General features: G+C 30.2%; 4 protein-coding genes across 4 annotated transcripts; 1 reads left to right on the top strand and 3 right to left on the bottom strand.

The window, feature by feature from the left end:
• Positions 1-2,923: 2,923 nt before the first annotated feature.
• Positions 2,924-5,248, top strand: LOC124939966 (bidirectional sugar transporter SWEET17). The gene is made up of 6 exons (XM_047480435.1): positions 2,924-3,040; positions 3,110-3,146; positions 3,239-3,449; positions 4,046-4,207; positions 4,794-4,913; positions 5,008-5,248. Exons 1-6 carry the CDS (start codon positions 3,007-3,009, stop codon positions 5,143-5,145), a joined length of 702 nt encoding a protein of 233 aa, XP_047336391.1. The 5' UTR covers positions 2,924-3,006; the 3' UTR covers positions 5,146-5,248.
• Positions 5,249-5,978: 730 nt separating this feature from the next.
• LOC124938432 (60S ribosomal protein L22-3-like) lies at positions 5,979-7,382 on the bottom strand. Its single transcript, XM_047478872.1, has 2 exons — positions 7,063-7,382; positions 5,979-6,341 (listed from the first exon to the last, which is right to left on the bottom strand). The coding sequence occupies exons 1-2, from the start codon at positions 7,293-7,295 to the stop codon at positions 6,197-6,199; spliced, it is 378 nt and encodes a 125-aa protein (XP_047334828.1). The 5' UTR covers positions 7,296-7,382; the 3' UTR covers positions 5,979-6,196.
• A 1,094-nt stretch (positions 7,383-8,476) lies between these two features.
• On the bottom strand, positions 8,477-13,238 carry LOC124939976 (UDP-glucuronic acid decarboxylase 4-like). The gene is made up of 8 exons (XM_047480445.1): positions 12,650-13,238; positions 11,849-12,147; positions 11,469-11,616; positions 10,772-10,851; positions 9,591-9,674; positions 9,431-9,505; positions 9,089-9,181; positions 8,477-8,998 (listed from the first exon to the last, which is right to left on the bottom strand). The coding sequence occupies exons 1-8, from the start codon at positions 12,933-12,935 to the stop codon at positions 8,753-8,755; spliced, it is 1,311 nt and encodes a 436-aa protein (XP_047336401.1). The 5' UTR covers positions 12,936-13,238; the 3' UTR covers positions 8,477-8,752.
• A 2,180-nt stretch (positions 13,239-15,418) lies between these two features.
• On the bottom strand, positions 15,419-21,747 carry LOC124938558 (protein pleiotropic regulatory locus 1-like). The gene is made up of 17 exons (XM_047479024.1): positions 21,464-21,747; positions 21,272-21,296; positions 21,068-21,161; positions 20,265-20,337; positions 19,747-19,809; positions 19,223-19,307; positions 18,418-18,510; positions 18,048-18,111; positions 17,860-17,945; positions 17,672-17,773; positions 17,455-17,538; positions 17,246-17,309; positions 16,875-16,941; positions 16,670-16,747; positions 16,153-16,217; positions 15,761-15,838; positions 15,419-15,693 (listed from the first exon to the last, which is right to left on the bottom strand). The coding sequence occupies exons 1-17, from the start codon at positions 21,595-21,597 to the stop codon at positions 15,521-15,523; spliced, it is 1,428 nt and encodes a 475-aa protein (XP_047334980.1). The 5' UTR covers positions 21,598-21,747; the 3' UTR covers positions 15,419-15,520.
• Positions 21,748-22,062: the final 315 nt, after the last annotated feature.

Below are 22,062 nucleotides of genomic sequence, written 5' to 3'. Positions count from 1 at the left end.
GATTGACTCCCCTTAGTTTCTAATAGGCAAGAGTAACATACTATTTTACTAGTAACAATCGATTCACTAAGCTAGTTAAAAGCCTTATAAATATTACGCAATTCCACCAGTGTGTAAGACATCCTTAATGATCAATATTAAACGCTTTTGGCAAGCCAGAGCAAGACTTCTCTGTGGGAACCCCCGGGAGACCTGTCTAGTCAAATAGGCTTATAATAAGAAATAAGCTCATTCATTACAGTTGCAATTACTTTTTTTTCGTAGCGTCAACCTTGCTCCCTCGTCTAGTCGAGATTCCCTAAGAGAAAGGGATCAAATCTTTAGTTGTAGTTTATATACGTTCATCCAATCTCGCTTCCATTCATCGGAAAGATTCTTGAATAAGAGGCTAAGAATAGTCTTTTCAGTCCTTGTCCGTTATGTATGCTCCAGTAAGAAAGTCTAGCCGAAGTAAGGGACTTTATTTTCATTTTAGGCAACCCACCGCTCATTTTAGCCATATAAATTAGTTAGTTAAAAGTTTAACTTATATTGTTAAAATGTCTCGCGTTCATCAATTTTGGTGATGAATTTAAAATATAAAGTGTTGTTAGTTTAGTTGTTTAAAGAGTTATAACTGTTTTGTTAGGTTGCAACTTCGAAACATACATATAACATTTTTAATTTTATCTTTAATCGTTTTAAGTTTATGGGCAGGTCAACCCACAATTCAACCAAAGTATCAATTTACTCTCACATGTATATCGAAATTAACCACAACTCTTGACCCGTAATCCGGACAGTTTAAAAATTAAGTATCATTAATTATATATATATAAAAGTTAAAAAGTTGAACTTATATTGTTAATATGTCATACGTTCATCAACTTTGGTGTTAAATTTAAAATATAAAGTGTTATTAGTCTAATTGGTTAATGAGTTATACGGTGTTTTTGTTAGGTTGTAAATTCGAAATATACATATAACATTTTTTTGTTTTATCTTTAACTATTTTAAGTTTATGGGCGAGTCAACCCATAATCCGATCAAAATATCCATTTACTCTCACATATATTTCTAAATTAACCACAGTTTTCGACCATTTTAAAAATTAAGCATTATATATATATATATATATATATAATATATATTTAAATGTGACTTGCTTTCTAGGTTATTTAAATATTTTTTAAATAATTTGTTCATTTTTTATATTTAAAATTGAATATCTTCTATCATAATATATTTAAATTTTGAATTATATTAGTTAATACTCTATACTTAAATTATAAGTTAATTTTAATAATTTGTGTGTTTTTGTTATAAATTAACAAAAACATTCTTATTTTGACATATTATTTTCTTTTTATTCATTTGCACATATGTAAAGAATATATTCACATACATTTTGGACGTATTATTTAAAAAAAATTGGAGTATATATTTTAGATTAACACATTTTAAATTGTCAAATACCATTGAATGCCTAAAAAAACATGCTATGAAATAAACATGTGATGCGAGAACATTTTATTTTGTTTTATAAAAAAACAGATAGATTTATTATCAGTTTTTTTTTCTAAAGTTGACTTTATGTACGATTATTTTTCTAATGGAGTATTTTTTTTTTTTTTTTGAGACTTATACGTTCTTAATTTTGCAATGTTAAAAAATATTTGTAAAGAATTTGAAAAATATTAATTAAGATGAAGATAATTAATATTTTTTTTCACAAATATAATAAATTAAATTATATATATTTGATCAAATTTGTATACCTAAATGGCTAAATGTTGACTGCTATAGATAGACAACAAGATGAGTACTGCTGGACCTTTATCTTTGTGAGTTGGTCCATTGAAAGACAAATCATATAATATATATTAATAATATAATATACCAAGCTCATTTCACGTTCCCTATATTTTATAAATATAATTTTTTATTATTAAAGCTGTAAACCCTTCTAATGTGAGAAATAGACTGGTTTCATAAGCTAAATTAAAATACAAAAATATTATATGTTTTCACTCTAACATAAAATATAGCAAGACAAATAAAATATATATTTTTTTATTATGGCAAATACATGAATAGTGTGAACATAATAACTCAAATTATTTTAAAAAATTAAATGTTACGAGTTTATTATTATTTATAACATAAAAGTAAAAAATAATTATATAGAATATTTTGACAAGACCGGTACTAAAGTGAACCGGACTAGGTCCCTATTCAAGGTCATCCAAGCTTGAGCTCGATCTCGACTCGATTAAGTATTTATTAGCTCGATTCGAACTCGAGTGAGTTTATAAATTTGAGCTCGACTTAAAAATTTGAACTTAAATTAAATTTTAAAATATATATATATATATATATTAAAATATAAATTTTAATATTAAAATAAATAAAAAAATTTTTTATCTGATTCGAAAAAGTTCGAAAAGTTATCGAACAAGTATTATATGATCTCGAACTTAACTCAAATATTAAACGAGCGTTTCGAACTTAGTTAATTAAAGTCAAACTCAAGTCGAGCTTTGACCAAGCAATTCGAGAGCGACTTGACTCACTTGCAACCTTAATTCAAATTCCTTTAAAAAAAGTAGCATCAGTTGCTTACTTGTTAGGGTACCATAAGAAGCTTTTGGATCCATTGATCATTATTATGCACATGTTTTGTGTTCTCTTTTGTGTGCTATGAAATTGGACTAGTAAGAAAAGAAAATGTGTGGTATGAAATTGATTCTTGATATCCAAAATCATCAAGCATAATAATGGCATATGAATAATAAGTAGGGTCTCATATTAAAGACTCAAAGAGAGTCATGACAAAACATATTATTTGTATATTATTATTATTAATTAGGAAATAGCACTCTACCTAATATATTTATTTATTTTTATCAAACCATCTGAATCTTATTTCTATTAAAATATATATTATTCCATTATATATGCTTCTGCTTCAAAACCAAACCAAACCAAACCAATCCCCTTATCTTCTTCTTCCTCCTCTCCCTCAAAATGGAAACCTTGAGCTTCATAATCGGGATCATAGGTAAGAAATTCACTTTTATTTTTTATTTTTTTAACAATCTTAATTATTAATCTATATATATGTTTGCAGGAAATATCCTCTCAGTCCTGGTTTTTCTTGCTCCAATGTAAAGCTCTGATTAACTTATAATAATTTCATCAAATTTATTGAATATATATGTTAATAATGATCTATATATATATGGGATGGAATTTGCAGAGATACATTTTGGAAAATAGTGAAGAACAAATCAACAGAAGAATTTAAGATCTTTCCTTATGTAACAGCTTTATTGAGTTCTTGTCAATGGGTTTATTATGGAGTCATTAGTCCCGACGGTCTACTCGTCGCCACCGTTAATGGCTTTGGAATCTTCGTTGAATCCATCTTTATTCTCCTCTTCCTCATTTACGCTCCCTCGAGGATGCGGGTAGGTTTCTTTTTCTCTCGGTTTATATCGTTATATCTTTTCTAATCTTTCTAATCAAAATTATTTGCTTAAGAATGTTATTAGTGAAAATCGAACTTAAAATTAGAGAAAGAAGGGTTTAGAAAGAAAACAAATTAAACTTTTAATATAAGGGGAATTAATTAATTTGTTTAAATTAATTTAAAGTCTTTGTCACATTTCAAAATAAATAGTATACTTCAATATTAAATTTGATTTTGTGATATCATGACACATACTTGTCGGAGTGATAAGGATTTATTTTGAATATTATTTCATTATCAAATATTATTCCGACCAAATAGAGTTTTGTTTCACTATTAATATCTATATATAGACTAGTCATTTTCTTTTTTTGGGTATTGGAAATTTTCTTTATTATTATTTTTTAAAATCATGGTTTATTTTCTAGTGTAATATAAGCAAATACATCTATTCAATTTAAGAAGTTCTTAATAAACATTACATATGAGTTTTATTTATCCGACAAGAATTATCTTAATAAGTTAATTTTTTAAAACTATTTTAAAAGCATTATTAACTATAAATTTGATACTTTATGGAAAAATAATGTATAGATGAAAAGGGCATATTTGGTGGCATTTCTTAACGTTGGAGTCTTTGCGACTATATTGTTGGTGACTCAATTGGCCTTAGAAGAATACGATCGACTAATCGTTATAGGCTGCCTATGTGTCGGTCTTAATATTATCATGTACGCATCTCCTCTTTCCGCCATAGTAAGTATTCTTATTCACTTTCATCAATTTCTTTTCCATTTCATATTTGAATTTTATTGTTGAGATATGAGAATGTAAATATAGATGGTACATTGGTACCTAAATTATTTGTTTTTGTTTTTTTACAAATAAAAAAAAACAAAGTATATTTATTATGATGGAGGTCCACATTATCCTATTTTATTGCTATATTAATAGCTGTCGGGCAATAATTGCTTTAACACGTTGTCCTCATTATAGCCTCTACATATTTTTTAACTAAAAATAATAATACAATACTCTAATAACCTCTCTACAACAAATATTAAAGTTTGTCCAATTATGATTAACTTAGAAAAAATAAATTTGTATTTGTTATAAAATATTAAATAGTCATAATTATATATGGATACACATTTTCTTTCGTTAATATGATTTTATTATTATAACATCTAACCAACTAAACAAGTTACTAATATTAAATACATTACAAAATTATTACTTTCATGATTTCTATTATTCGAGCATTATGATTTCTAGTCACTTTTATGGTTTTTGTTACTGTCGTCATTGATAGTTGATCGCATGATTTTTATTTTTCGAGCAGAAGACAGTAATAACAACGAAGAGCGTTAAATACATGCCATTCTACCTTTCCTTCTTCATTTTCTTGAATAGTGGCACTTGGGCTTTATATGGCTTTCTCCAAAATGATTTTTTCATATGGGTAAGTCTCCCTTTAATTTCTTAATTTGTATTATTGATTTTTTTTCATAGTTATAAACTGTATTTATTTTATTTTATTTTATTTTAAATTTCAGATACCAAATGGGTCTGGATTTATACTTGGAGCAATACAGCTAGTGTTATATGCTATTTACAGAAATGCCACCAAGGAAAGACCTTTAGCTGAAGGATTACTAGAGAATGGGGTGGTAGACAATAATTTGATCATCTAGTCCCTTCTACAGACCATTTGCAAAATAAAGAAATTCCAGATTTTGATTTCTTTTTATTTATTTAGTAGTCAAATTCAGATTTTTTTGAATGGATGAGAGTGAATATTTATTTTTATTTAAAGTTTATATTACCCCTTTTTCTTCCTATCATATATTCTATCAAAAACCTTTTGATAATTATTTATCTGTCTAATAGTTTATATTCTATATTTATGTAAACTTGTTTACAAACAATTTAGTTATTAAAAAAAATTAACAAAGAAATCAACAGTTTGGTATATTGAAAGACTGTTTCTTAAAATTTTACATAAATTTAATGAAGACTAATTTTAAATAAATTCATAATATTTTAAATTTACGATAATAAAATTTTATAAATTTATAAATGATAATAAAATTTTATAAGTTTATAAATAATAATAAAATTTTATAATTATAAATAATAATATGATTTTATAAGTTTATAAATAATTTCAATTTTACGATTATATATGATTTAATTTTATAAAAATAATTTTATATTTAAAAATTAAAAAATAAAGTTATTTATTTAAATAAATTAATTAATTTTGTAAGTAATTTTTTATAATGTTATTTATTTATTATTATTTTTTAATTAATTTTATATTAAATATATAATATCTTAAAATTGGTTAGGTATAAAACACTTAGTTATATATAATAAATAATAATAATATATAACTATTATTTTTTCAAATTAAACGTTACAATTTCATAAAAACTCTAGATTTTACATAAACTCTCAATTTTGAGAACCGGTATATCTAATAAAGATTAAACAATGAAAATATAAGAAATAAGTGGGGGAGATATAAGTCTTAAAACTGAGTAAATTAGAATTTCAAAGAAAGCAGCAGTTCCAAAACTAGAACAAATATGTATTGAAAATCGAAAAAACCGAAAATTGCCCCAAACAAAAGATCTTCTACAATAAAACATTCCAAAGTACATGAAAACCACAATTTAGCTAAATAGTGCAGTAGAAGACTAACATAGATAGAGCTGACAAATTCTTCATAAGACCCTTCTTCTAGTCTTCCTCCTCTCCCTCATTCTCAGCAATATTGAAGTATCGCAACTCGTAAACATTTCTGTCCTTGTTTGCTGCAATCACACGAAGCCAGTCCCGAACATTGTTTTTCTTCAGATACTTCTTCGTTAGATACTTGAGATACCTGAAAGGCAAACACAAACCACATGAAACTTCAATCAAAATGCTTTAAATGAGAATCAAGCTTTAAGACATCAGGCCTCTTAAGTTTAAGAATCTCCCCCACTTATGAAATTCTTCTCTTCTTTTTGATGAGATCAGATATTTACCCACAACTTCAATCAAAATGCTTTAAATGAGAATCAAACTTTAAGACCTCAGGTCTTAAGCTTAAGATATACCCTGGTGGGTAGACATAGAGCATGAAGTTCTAGAAACTGAGACCTAAATCAGACAAACCCTAAACAAAATTGAGTGAATATGTACAACAATGGTTGTTATGGGTGTAACTGATTGGGATGAGTTGTTTTAACTAAAAACATCAATTCCATAGAAAGGTTCAGACTTTCACCATATTGTCCATCTGAATTCAACAAATGGGTGTGCTACATTCATTTGTATACAAGATCAAGAGTACCAAGAATGAAATTAACTATCAACTATCCAAACTTCTTAATTTATAGTTCAGAGATTATTGCCTTTCTTCCCTGTTCTAGTACTTGATGATATATCAATTCTGCCAACTAGTTTGAAAAGGAATAAGATCATAATAACATTCCCTCTTAGAAACAACATACATTACCAACAGCATTATTTCCAGATTTATAAAAAAACAATAGATTCGAATCATAATGAAACATCAAATGGATCTAAGTATAAACAAATACTAGGAGAAATGATTTTACCTCTTGGAGAAGTTAGCATCTGAGGTAACTATGATCTTGCTCTTCTCACGAGAGATTGAGACGGTATCGCCCAAAGCACCGGCTTTACCACCAACTTTGATACGTTCCTGGAGAAACTTCTCAAGCGAAGCAATTTCCATAATCTTATCCTCCACCGGCTTAGTGCAGTCGATGGTGAAAGTTACACCCTTCTTCTTCCCCTTGGGGCCACCAGCTGCCGCACCACGACTCATCGTTGATTTCTTCTTGCAAAGGATTGAGCAAGAACTAGAGAGAGAATGAAGATGCCGCCGGAAATGACAATATTTGAGATGATCTCCTTTTTGTTTGATCAATAGAGTCTGCCTAGGGTTTTCAGGCACTCCATTTTGGGCTTGGGTTTCAACCATGTAATAAGTTCGGCCCATACTCTTAGGGTTTAGTATTCTAGTTTAAGTAAATTTTATAAAAAATAATTATAATTTTATAAATAAAACTTAAATTAAATTATATTATATTATATTAATAAAATAATACGTAAATAGTTAAATTTAAACAGATTTAGATTCTTAAATTGTTTAGATAGTTTTTTACAATTTTAAATTGTATGACCTTAAAAAAAATATTATTAATTATTCATATAAATGATAAATTTATTTATTTGGTGTCTTTTTGTTGATAAAATTAATTTTATATTTAATAATGAACTTGTTAATTCTTATAACTTATAATTATAAGGCCATCTTCAATTCATAAATTCATTCTTAAACTTAAAATGCAGTAAAAATCATATCAAACATAATTAATCAGCAACCTAAAAATTCATTTTCAAATTCAAAAAAATATTTTTAAAATATTATTTTCTTAAATTAACCTTTTAACCTTATTAATATTATCTGAATATTTATCAACTTTACCTATTTAACATTAATATTTTTTTATTCATTTAATAAAATTAATTATATATCAATAATTCATAATAAATAAAATAATTCAATAATACATTTAAATAAATAAACATATTATATGAAAACAAACATTATTAATAAAAAACACTTAATACACATAAATATAAAATAAATTAAATTTAATATAATAAATTTAATCATTTAATTATAAATTTAAAAAATATTATAATTTTTTTATTTTAAAAGTATAAAAAATATAAGTTAAAAGGATTTACATGTAAAAAAAATAAATATTATTAAAAAAAAAAGTATAAGGGCCATTTTTTAAAATGGCCAAAATGAAACGTCCAATACATAATGGTTTTTTTTTTTTTTCCGGTGGTTGAAAGAAAGAAAAAAAGAGAGTTATATATGCCAGTTGCTCTAACCCAATTAAAAGATTTTATAACTTAAAAATAAATCAAGTAAAAATGGTGATTTTAAAAGACTAAGAATTATAAGATCGATTCTAACTTAAAACGTGAGTAAATAAAGACAAGATTTATGAAACAATGTCTACATTACATTGGATAGTAACTCACAATAGAATTGGAAATCGTTATTGCTTGCAAGAATTACAACATCAAAAAGGCTATTATACAAAATGAAAAACAAGATCTGTAAGTTTGTGTTGTATCGAACAACCTGGCCTGCGAAACTTTTACCTTTTTATCACCTCCTATATATTTGTTCATACAGACTGTAGAAATTAATATGTAGCCTCTCATTTCTATATATATATATATATATAGATTATGATCTTTTTAGTTGGATGATGATGAAGAAGAGGTTGTTACAATATGATCATGACCTTGTTTCTGATCATCGCCAAATATACGTTTCTGAAAGTCAGAAACCATTAAAGGTAGACCATCGCGAAGAGGAACATTTGGTTCCCAGCCCAGAAGTTTCTTTGCCCTTGTAATGTCTGGCTTCCTCTTGTGTGGATCATCCTCTGTGTTTGGCCTGAATTCTATTTTTGCATTTGGGTCTATTGTCTCTTGCACCACCTGCATTCATGCATCCATGAATGTTTAGATTCATCAACTCAATAATTTATCGATTCATAGAATCATGTATATATGAAGCAGTTAAATTACCTTAGCAAGTTCAATCATGGTAAACTCGCCTGGATTGCCCAGATTGAAAGGTCCCACATGCTCTCCTTCCATCAACCTCATCAAACCTTCTACCTGATCAGATCAATATATTCAATTCACAATCCTTATATATATACATACATACTACTCCCTCTTCAAGAATTTCATTTGCTCTATATGGTTTTCTTGTCAACTGGTTGTTAAATTAATCCAATTCATGTCAAGTTATAAATGAGTGCCCATTAATATCCAATTCAACTCTATATATGATCACTCATTTTAAAAGACGATCAATTGATATACTAATTCCTTTAATCTCTAGGACATGGATTTAGTAATTACCAGATCTGAGACATATTGAAAACTTCTTGTTTGTTGCCCATCCCCATAAACAGTTAATGGCTCCTTCCTTAACGCCTGCAAGTACAAATAGTATATCATTAAGCATCAATAATATATATATGACATATTTCTTGAACAGAAAAAGAATAAGTAAATTAACCTGGGCAACAAAATTGCTGACAACACGACCGTCATCAATGCACATTCGAGGACCATATGTATTGAAGATCCTAGCTATTCTTACCTGTGCCACCACAGAGAAAAAGGATTCATAAATTAGCTACTCAATAACTATTTTTCATATTTCAAAGGATGATGCAACTTATTACATTAATCCAATTAATCTCGAAAGTCGCAAAAAATTGGATGGAAAAAACCATCAAAAACAATTCAGTTCAAGTTATTACATCATTTGTCATAAGTTATCCATAACCAACTCAAACATTTATCGAAAAATCACCAAGAAATGTAATAAGAAAGAATAGCATCTCAAAAGTATGTAGATCATCAATTGTCACACAAGAGGCTCAAAATACCGGTGAGCCTAGAGACTAAATTCCATCTTCCCTATTGATTCGTCTACCTGGTCTTTTCAGAGCATAGTTAATATCAGAACAAAGTTCATCTGCTCGGTTTTTTTAGAGCATAGTTAACATCGTAGCGAAATTTATAACTATAGAATAATTTTGAACTGTCTAATTCTAACTGCTTTTTAACTAGGTTATTACTTTTTGGTTGCACCAAAACATCTTATCCAGATTTACCCTAAATGGCTATCTTTGTTAAATAGAAAGGGAAAAGAAATGCTCTCTTTATCAATTTTAAAAAAACATTAATCAGATTAATCAATGAAACTATAGACACACTTTAGGTATCTGTCTCTTGTTTAGAAGTTTGGTAAGCTAATTAATTTTTCATTGGCATGGCATGGCATGACATGACAGCACCAGTTGTTCATATTCATTCAGCCGTACTAAGATATTTTATAAGAATAGTAAACTAAATTGTCACTCTCTAAATTTTAGCTTGACTGGTTTATTTTTAATATTATTTTCAGTTAATTATCATCAACTAAAAGTATCTTCTATTGAAAAATAATATTTTTATTATTATGCATGCAGTGTATTTTTATTTAAGTAATTCATTTTTCATTAACTAATTATATCAAACAAGGATTATTGTGAAATAACCAACTGGCTATTCAAATAACTCATGATTGAACAAGCCCTAAAATTTCACAAGTTATTTCAATATAAAACTCAGACTACATTATTTGTATATAAAAATTAATGCCCACAAAATCAGATGCCACATAAAATATGAATGGATAGGATTTGAGACCTCAATTCCATGTCCTCTATGATAGTCCATGGTCAAGGTTTCTGCAGTTCTTTTTCCTTCATCATAGCAGCTCCGCACACCTAGGTCCCAAACCCACAAAACATCACAATCACAGGAAAAAAACTAATATCTTTGTCATATGAAACTTTGTAGGTAAAAAAATTATATATAGAAAAACAAATTTTTAGATCATATTTCAGTGAAAAAAAATTACCAAAAAGTTTTTTTAATTTTTTTTGTGATTTTTGAAGAAATGAAATTTTTGTGATCAATGAGACATCAAACTCCAAAAGTTGGTCCCCCCATTTGCCAATCATTCATTTCGACTTAACAGATCATTAAATAAACTTTAGCTTGGAAGAACAAAATATCATAACATTGGAGAAAATGAAAGTTGGTCCCCATTTGCCAATCATTCATTTCGACTTAACAGATCATTAAATAAACTTTAGCCTGTGGAAGAACAAAATATGATAACATTGGAGAAAATGGTTTTAGAAATTACTGTTGCTACTTTTATCTATAGACAATAACTATTCAACATTAATATATAATTATATATAAAAACAAAATTATATCATTCCATAGCATAGCAAAAATTTGTTCATGAAATTGGAGTTGGAAAGATTATTCCTATAGTATTGGCAATGAAAACTGGCACATATAGTAAATCAAGAGGGAGGTTAAATTGACTCACCAATGGGGTTCACATTTCCCCAATAGGTCTCTGTTTGTGGATGTTGCAAGGGATCACCATACACCTCACTGGTGCTAGTTAACAAGAACCGTGCACCAACTCTTTTTGCCAGCCCCAACATGTTCAATGTCCCCACCACATTTGTTTTGTAATCAATCATATTGAATTAAGGATTCAAATGCAACAAACAATCAAACATGATTATTATATAATAATGTAACTGATAGATGTTTAGCAAGATTAGATGTGAATTTTAAGGATTTATAACTCCTGTCATGCCATTTCTTGTCAACATATGTGGTTTGTAACCCCATAAAAAAAGGAGCATGTATACCATAAAAATCAAATAGAATAATAAGGGAAGCTTTAAAAAAGGATATGATGGTCTTGACAGGATTGAACTTGTAATGAACCGGGGATGCAGGGCAAGCTAGATGGTAGATTTGATCCACCTCAAGCAGGATAGGTTCAACAACATCGTGTCGGATGAGCTCAAACCTAGGGTTTCGAAAATGGTGCATCACGTTTTCCTTTCTTCCAGTGAAGAAATTATCAACTACAATCACATTATCACCCCTTTCCATTAGACGGTCCACTAGATGACTCCCAACAAATCCAGCTCCACCTGTTACTAGTATTCTCATCACCTTCCTCTTCAATCCAAGTGGTATTTTTCCACCTAATCATGAATACTCAACTGAATCACAACATCTCTGACCAGAAAACATCATACCAGGATAATAAATGATACAGTAATCACAGTTTCTGCAACTAAAGGCAACTTAAGGTAGACTGGATACTGTAAAAGGCACAATACTAAGCTCAACCTAAAGTACAGAAGACAGATTACTATTCTCCACAGGACTATTAATCACAAAACATGTATGCATATATCAGGACTTCTCAATTCTTTAATTTCCTGTAGTATTTAAGAACTTTCATTGAAGAACCTCATACGATTGGTTATGCATTTGAAGGAGATGTTAGCATATGTTTAATAATCCAGATTTAAATAAATAGTATGAACCAGGAATGATTTAAACAGAAGCGCACAATACAATCCAAATAATAATTAAATAAATAAATATCCAATGCATGTTTATGATTTCGGTAGATCTCATCTTCAACAACAGTCGATGTTTAACTGATTGAACAATATTAGATATATAGATAGATGATACCTGCATTAGCGCGTTGAAATCCGTGATGAAGTTCGTAAGTAGTACGACGAGGTAGCGAAAGATGAGACGATCGAGTCGGTTGAAAAGAATAGGAGTCATCGAGATGATGAGATTGATGAGTCGATGATGATGACGGTGGACCTGTTGTTTTAAGGACAAGCGTGGCGATTGCTACTCCGATGAGAAGACATGTAAGTCGCTGTTGACGAAGAATATAGGTGATTGGATTTGCAGTCCGAATTCTGTTTCCATGACCTTCCGCCGCGATTGCTGGTTCGGAAGCCATATTCCGCCGCGATTTCTCTCTCTATATTCTCTTCTTCTCCAGATTTCGGCACACGAATGTGGCTTGAAGAAATGTATCTATAGACCGAGAGAGAGAGAGAAAGAAAGAGTAATAATAAGTCTTTGATGGAAATGTACAAGATGAAGAGAGAGAGAAAGAAAGGAATGGCGAGTTCGAAGTTGAAGAGGCGTGGCGTGAAGCAGTGACTTTTGCATGAAAACTCGCCGCGATGTGGCCCTCACCGGCGCGTGTATCTAATCTCCGATCACCACCACCGTTTGAGTCCAGCCATTTCCCAAGATTGCCCCCCACTACTCTGACCAAACATCAAAATAGCGCCACCGTCATTTTCTAAGCAATTGTATTTTACTTCCCCATTATTATTATTATTATTTTCCAGCTCAAAGCGTTCTTAGATAAATTTTTACATTATTATTATTATTATTATTATTATTATTATTTTTTTATTTTTTTTTTTCAACTCAATATATTTTTATATTTTAAGTCAATTATTAAAACTCGAGTAACTTTGTGTGAGTTTGTTTTTTAACTCTTTATCATTATATATAGAATGATGCTTAATTTTTAAAGTGTTCGGATTGTCGGGTCGAGAACGGTGGTTAATTTGGATATATATTTGAGAGTAAATGGATACTTGAGTCGGATTGTGGGTTGACCCGCTCATAAGAATTGTGGGTTCATCCGTCCAAAAACTTAAAACGGTTAAAAATAAAATAAAAATATTATATATATGTTTCAAATTGTAACTTAATAAAAACAAGTACAACCTTTTAACCAATTAAGCTAACAACAATATATATTTTAATTTCAATATCAAATTTGATGAACGCGATAAATTAGATTTAACCATATAAATTCAACTTTTATTTAATTAATATATATTAAATTAATTTAATATTAAATTAACTAATTAATCATTTATATTTTAAATTCAATATTAAATTTGATGAACACGAACAATTTTTTGTGCTGTATATACCATTACTCTAAATTTATTTATATATATAATAAAAAATAACAAGTGAATCTTAAATAATTCCTGAAATCACCTCTCTTTTAATAAAAATAAATAAAATAAAATCCATGTAGAACCCATAATTCTCAATTGTTTCTCTCTAACTTAAATTTGTTTGGGAGAAACAATTTACATTTTCAAATAAAAATTGAGACAATCTCAACCATTTATATATGTAATTTAATACAATTTTGATTTAAAGTAGGATGCTAACAACGCCAGATTTGACCATTTAAGAGTTGTTAATAACCATGATAAATACCAGTGACAGGCTGTCTGAAATGAAAGTCTTCTTTTATAATGTTCGTGCATTAAATATTTTTAATTCACATATTAATTTCTCAAATAAATAATAATGTCTAATCCCTCTCGTTTGTATTATATAGGATTGTCAAATGAAACTGTGATCAAGTTCCTTTTTTTTGGAGGTCAAAATTAAACATTTCAATTCAATATAAAACTTACTTATAAATGAGAATATACTTTTAAGAGTTTATTAAATAAGACAGTTAAGGCAAAGAATTAGGAACATGTCCTAAGAAAATATACTTTTTAAGAGTTTATTAAATAAGACAATTAAAACAAAGGATTAGGAACATGTCCTAAGATTGAGCAACGGTAATAATAGCAGTAAAAGCCTGCCCCAAAAGAACCTGAGCCTTAAGTACTAGTTTGATTTATCTCATAATCTTTAAATAATTTTTCATTCATCGAATAAATAAATTAAAGCATGATAATTTGAAGCAAATAAAAGGATGAACGGGAACGATTAAACATATCAAACAAACTCAAAATGTCAGCAATTCGAATAAGCTGAATACTATCAGATGTATCTCAACGATTATCTGAAAGTTTATCGATTAAGTTTAATCAAATCAGACCTAAGATAATGAATATAAGAGACCCCAGTGTTTTTTGTTGGGAACCTACCCAAGAACCAACCAACCCTAGTAAGCAAATGGGTTGTCTGTCTGTTTCTCAAATCTCAATTATTGTGTACTATTTTAAAATAATCATTGACAATATAACAAGTATAATGATACAAGATAGAGCTTTTATAATTATATTATTGTTTTTAAATGTCCAAATCAACATTTTAAGGTTAACTTAAGACAGGAATTAGAGGAGTATCCATATATATATACTAGATTGCATCCCCCAATGAGGCTAGGACATTCATATTAATATTGGGTTTTTTTCTAAATAAATAAACTATGCATGACAGTTGTCTAAAGATTCCATCTTTTCCTAAAACCATTTGTATTATTCTACCAAATTCATGCATGTCCAAACCATTTACAGAGCACTATCTTTGTTTCATCAACATAAGAAGAATGTAAATGTTATGAGACCTATGTTTGAAAACAGGACCGGACAGGACAGGACTTTCATCATAGTTAAAAAGTATTAATCATCAAGGATGTCTTTCAAATAGACACAAATGATACAAACTCAAAATATGGTCAAGACAATTAAACATACTATTGATAATCCATAGTTTGAAATTTAATGGTCAAGACACAATTTAATAAAAAAAAACACCTAGGAATCAGAACCTTCGAATATCTTTAGGTGGCTTGAAGTTGAGGGGATGAGATTCGGGAGTTGCATTTTCATCTTCCTTCCACATCTTAATCGTCTTGTCTGCTTCACAACTGATTAGTCTAGTGCCGGTTTTGTCGTAGCAAAGAGCATAAATAGCAGCTTCACTTTCCAATGAACCTAGAAAGGAAACCACAGAGAGTTAGAGATATGGAGTTTTTAAGGGCAAGATATATGCATGACATACCAGGCTGAACAATTGTTTGGGTTTGCTGGAAATTGTGCCCGCTTGTCCAGTCCCAAAACCATAAACTTCCATTATCACCTGTAAAAGGCAAAACATAAGAGAAGAGATAGGATTGAGCCTATTGGTTGCAAGTTTAGGGTTTAAACTACATTTATTATTCTCCAAAAAGTTTTAAATCATATCTCATGATCTAAGCTTGGGGTCCAGATTAAAATCCAGTTTAGACTTGTTTTCTTTACCAAAACCGCAACAATTTTATTGACAATGAACCATGATCTCATCCGGCCACATTTCTTTTACCAAACAAAAAAATAAGGAAATAACACTTTCCAAAAAGGATCAATATGCAAAAGAAAAAAACAGTTGCAAACTAAACACAGACAAAATAATACCTCCAGTAGTCAATACACCGTCTTCATTTACTGCCATTGCATTAATGATGGTTTTTTGCTGAGACCTGCAATGACGAAATGCCCAAAAGCATCAATGATGTTCAAAACTGTATGCTTTGAGGAAAGTGAAACAGGCATAAACCTCTAGTCTTTTAGGAGAATAAAATATTGATCTTTTGAAAGAATGAGATCTACAACAACAAAGACCAAGTCTTGAAGTCACCATAAATTAATTATGCTTTTGAAGTAATCAAAGTAATGATGTCATGCAGTGATCATAGTGGTTAATTCAAACTTCCGATGATTCTCAAAATATTTATAGTAGCTTGTTTGCATAAAGATCATCTTTCGTATATTAGTTTTTTGCAACACTATTACCGTTACAGCTCGAGAAGGATTCCCAATAACTTGTGTTTTTTTACTTCTCACCCAGACATTCAGCAAGTGACTTTCCCACAGATAAAAGTCACAACCACATATTGCAATGGAACTTGAAGAATGTGAAAAGGACACTTACAGCATGTTGTGCAGAAATTCTCCTTTGGGCAGGTTGAACTTCTTTATGTTGTCAGCGGATGCAGAAGCAAAACAATCTCTGCCACATCAAAGGTACAAGCTACTTAAATTATTGGCAGCAATCATTGAGATTTGAGATTATGCAATAATTTATAGCTAGAAATGGAGGCTATTACAAAATGAAGAAGTTGTGTAAAGCAACATACTCTATGGGATGTGAAGCCATTGCTCGTACTGACTTCTTATGATGTGTGAGGGTTGACATTGTTCTGCCTACAAGTATCATCAAACATATATTTTTACACAGAGAAGATCTCATAGAGAATAGAATAATATTCAACATAATGTTTGTATCTAAATCAGTTTCCTAATACAGAAACGTTTAGAAAATAGATTTAATGAGAGAAAGATTCATAAATTTATTCATGTTTCTGTATATTAAAACAGATCCATATACAGAAACAATAAATTTTTCCAAATGGTTACCACTTCAAGAATAGATGTGTGAGGGTTAATGTGTGTCATCAAACATGTATTTGTATACAGAGGGAAAAGAATAATAATTCATCTGCATTACCATTTCTTCTAAGATCCCAAAACTTGATGGTGGTATCATGGGAGCCAGTGACAACTTGAGGGTCCTGGTATTAAACATTTTACAGGAGTAAGAAGCCAAACGAAAGGAGATTTTTAGAAATAGCATACCAACAATAATGTCACTAGAACTAGAAGACTTGTGCTTGCTTAATGTGACCTGCAATTATCTATGCACGAGAGATGGCGTACCAGTGGTCGAGTGAAAACTGAGCAAACCGTGTTCTCATGCCCAGAAAGAGCAAAAATTTGTGTCTTGCTACGAATATCCCACACCTGAAAGAACATTTGTTTGCAAAAATTAAATCTCTTCCAGATATAAAGACAATAACATTTACTTGCAGAAAACTTAAATGGCTTCCACAATTCTATATATTAATGATTCCATAGGATACAGCAACTATCTTACCCTACAAACAGAATCACGCCCACCCGTAAATAAAATGTCTATAGTCGGATGCAAACCCAAGCAATACACACCACTTAGATGACCATGGTAAGATCGGATAACCTGATGAAATGTTTTGTAAAATTCTAGTGTCAGCAATTTCAATTTATTAAAAAGTAAATGAAATATATTCTTGATAGCAAGTCAACCTTATTCTGCTCAAGGTCCCAGCATTTAACTAGTTTGTCATCACCAGCGGAGAACATATATGTATGTTTCTCACTAACAGCAAGACCTGCAAGTAACAATAAATTCATCATATGCTGAAGACTCATGACAATGTCTAAAGACTGCACATTTTTATATATTTAGGTGCCTAAAACAATACAAGACAAACCTCGTATTTGTTCAATGTGTCCTGTTAAAGTGAGTTTCAGCTTTCCACTTGCTACATCCCATATCTACTCAAAACACAATAGAGAGAACAAATGTCTGAAATATCAGATATAGTACAGTTGAAGGAGTTCATAAGCTAAACCCGAAGTGATTATAGATGCTACGTTTTGTAAACCGAGAAAAGTCTAAAAATGGCAGACAAACCCATCCGCCACCAATTCCCCCCCGAAAACAAACAAACACACAAAAAAAAAGGAAAGGGAAAACAACAAAGAAATGACAAAACATCTACTAAGCCCTGGGTCAATTATGACTTTCTTTGTTTACACAAAAGAAGAGAGAGAGAGAGAGAGAGAGAGAGGGTTATCTACCTTTATCGTACGATCAGCAGAGCCTGTACAGAACCATTGGTTACTCGGATCAAATGCAACAGATCTTACCCATCCCAGATGACCACTAATCACCTGGACATTCACAAAAATGGGTACGTAACTTATTAGATTTACAACAAATAGTATGTGATGCCTAAGATCTGAAACACTGATATATCTAGGACGCCAATAAGAAATCCATAGTCATATATAGAACCTAGGAAAATCTCTTGTTTAATATCTAGATTTATGCAAAATAGAGTTTTATGCAATAATCACCATCAATTGGGATTTGGGAATAAATTAAAACCTCATGGAGTCGAAGGAAAATTTTCCATGCAGCTGTAAAACATTAGTTTAGATTCTACAAGTGCGTACAACCTGGAGAGGGAAGAACCCCAAAAGAAGGATGTATCATGGTTGCTTACAAATCAGAAATTAAAATACTACTGTAATGCAAATGCTACAATAGTAAAATGAATCAAAATTTACTATTTTCAATAATCAAAACACTGCTCAGGTGAGTACAAAGTCAAGTCAATTGAGTAAGAAGTGTCTAAGTTGACTTATCATTCACAATAGAACATTGAATTCTATTTTATATTTTTGCTAGGGCATTCAATACTATTTTAAACATCCAGCTAAACATGAATGACCAAGATTGAATTCTGACACTGAAAATATTTTAGGAGGTTTCTGGTTAGATATTTAGCAGTGAATTACTAATTTCAATTTAAGAGAATTTACTTAGTCCTGTACTACACCCATCCCCAAACAGAGTAAGGAAACTGGAGTATGCTCTTACCCTGTAATTTTTCCATGGACGACGCCACACAGGACGAGGCCATCTGCTTGGTATTCTTTCCATGATAGCAGATGTTGAGAGATTCCTGGAATAGAAGACCATAAAAGCAATTTGTAATGAGTGTGACCACTTCCTCCAAAAATCAGTCAATTTAACAGCACCAACTCAACTGACATAACTTGATTTACAAACTAACCACTTTGAAGATTTAAGGGAATGCTACAATTGTCAAGAAAAATGGGTGCAATATACAATAGTTGTCTCCACATAATATTAAGCACAAGACTTGTAGACCAATATCACCATGTTTGAGAAAAAAATTATCCAATTCCAAAAATTATATTGCCTGAATTCTGCGTATGATTTACTAGCATAGAAATTAAACATATATTGATCTTGTCACTTAATAAAATAACATTCACAATATTAAGCACAAGACTCCAGAGGATTAATTATTAGAGCAAAACTTAACAGTCACTCATATAAAAGTAAACATTAGAAATAACGCATGATAAGGTAACAACCTGTCCGACAACCCAGGAGCTGAAATAACTGCATTGCTTTTACCTGACCCACCGACATCCAGCCTGTTATGTCAAAGTGCATAGGTTCAAAGTGTTAAGTCAATTAGTAACACAGTAAGAAATGCAAGTTTTGAATATCAAGTTCATCACACCATAAATATATATATATATATATGCATATATTATAGCCTCTAGACTGGTGAAATCAAAAGTGTGTTCATTTAGGGGATTTTGCTAAACAGATGGGTCCATACAAGGGAAGGAAAAGGATAAAGTCACACTTCATAAAACTTCTCTCAGCTCAATGTGAAGAGGTTCAACTGTTAAACAGAGGAACTGTGATTAATAAGGCAGGATCTTAGCTAGAAAAAGAGGAATATCCTTCACAAATTAGACAATACAATGGATAACACCCTCAACAAGGTCAGACACATAACATATCATGGTAGTTAGCTCATCTACTAAAAAAACATATAAAACCTACACAACATTTGAATATACTACCTAATGAAACTTACCCCTTTAGTTTAGCAGTTGGACCAACAACTAAGTCAGTTTGAGAACCATCATTCTTCGAGTTAATAGAATTCCCTGGGCCAGCAGTCAAAATACAAACCAAATAATTAAACAGATTACAGCAAGGAAATGTAGACATGAAGTTCAAAATGGACTGTTTGACACATTTCTCATCATCTAAGAATAGTTCTATTTTTCATTAGAAAGTATTCAGTATATAAACGAACAATAACTTGTGTCAGACGCAAAAGAAACAAAAAATAATCTAGAAACGCATTTGCTCACTCTGGCACAAAGTCACCTTATCTTCCTGGTTTGATTTAGACCAGGCTAAGCACAATAAAACACACATTTCACATAATCTACCAGAACAAACTTAAGCTGAATCATGTGAATGCATTCAACTATATCCCTTCATAAAAACAATCAAAAGGTAGTTTGATATACATTTGAAAAGCTGGAGTAAGCAAGTGAAGCGGTCTCTGTAATAAGTTGTTTTTTAAGTAACTTCTGAATCAGAATTAGGACCATATAGAAAGAGGAAGAAAGTAAACATAAAAAGAAAATCATAACTCCTAATTAGCTCCATGGAAACTCTGTTCATAAAGTTCATACAATGACAAAAAATGTGCACATCGTATAGCCTACCTAAACCTAACAGTGAATACTCAAGATACAAGTGAACAAGATGACTGTCACCAATTATGTCATAAAATATATTCAGAGTGTCTCCTATAACAGAAAGTCTAATTTCCTTGGTGAACTTCTAAACCTAGGTATGAAAATCAAAATAAGTGTTCAGTACCTGTGAGAGCTAAAGCATTTGAAGCAGACGATGTTAGCTGAGGTTCCTCTGACTTAGCTTGACCAGAAGGCTTTCCTCCAAACTCGGCATTGAGCTTCAACAAATTAAAATGCACCATAAACAAACAATACATGTACCAAAATTCTTAACTGTGAAACATTGATAACTTTAAAGTAAATGTTCAAAGCACGACTAAGTACTAACCTTGTAGCTGATCCGTATCTTCTTGCTATCAAAAAATAAACATAAACAAGCATCAGTAAGGTATGCAGTAATCGCTAAACTCATGGACAGCAAGAGAGAAAAAGTAGATAATGAAGAAAATATAAGCAGTGAAATCTTTAGCATTAAGAAAATTGAGAAAGACAAAAGAGAAAGAAAGGAGATAAAAATGACCTTTCAATATCAGGCGGAGGAAGCTGGTGATGGAGGGGAGAGAAAAGATCGAGTGCACGCTTTAGGGATTTGAAACTGAGCTTTTTCAAAGACTGAGGCTCCACCGGCTCCATTTCCAGTATTGGGGCAGGCATCTTTCTCAAGTCGGCCGGATAGACACCAATGAAGATCGAATATCAAAACCTAGTTACAGAGAAGCCATGAACAGGGGTAGAGACGACTGAAGAGGGCGGCAGGGCAAAATCGAGAATGGAGATAGAAAACCAAGGGATCTAAACTGTGACGACTGGTTGAACTTGAGGGCTAAATTACATCATTAATTTTTGGAGAAAACATTTCCAAATTACATAAAATAAAAAATATATATATATATATATTTACAGTGAATATTTAACTTAAAAAATTATTATTATTATTATATATATATATATATATAATAACTCTTAATTTAAAATTATATATATATTTTTTTAATTTATTTATTTTAATTATTATTTCTCTCCTAATATATATTTCTTCCTTAATTTATTTTTTTTAATAAATTTTTTTTTCTCAAATTAAAATTAAAAATTAATAAATTTTATAAATACAATTTTAAT

Source organism: Impatiens glandulifera, chromosome 5, assembly GCF_907164915.1.
Source record: "Impatiens glandulifera chromosome 5, dImpGla2.1, whole genome shotgun sequence".
Taxonomy (NCBI): domain Eukaryota; kingdom Viridiplantae; phylum Streptophyta; class Magnoliopsida; order Ericales; family Balsaminaceae; genus Impatiens; species Impatiens glandulifera.
Note: the sequence above shows the minus strand (reverse complement) of the source record. Positions and strands in the feature narration are given on the sequence as shown.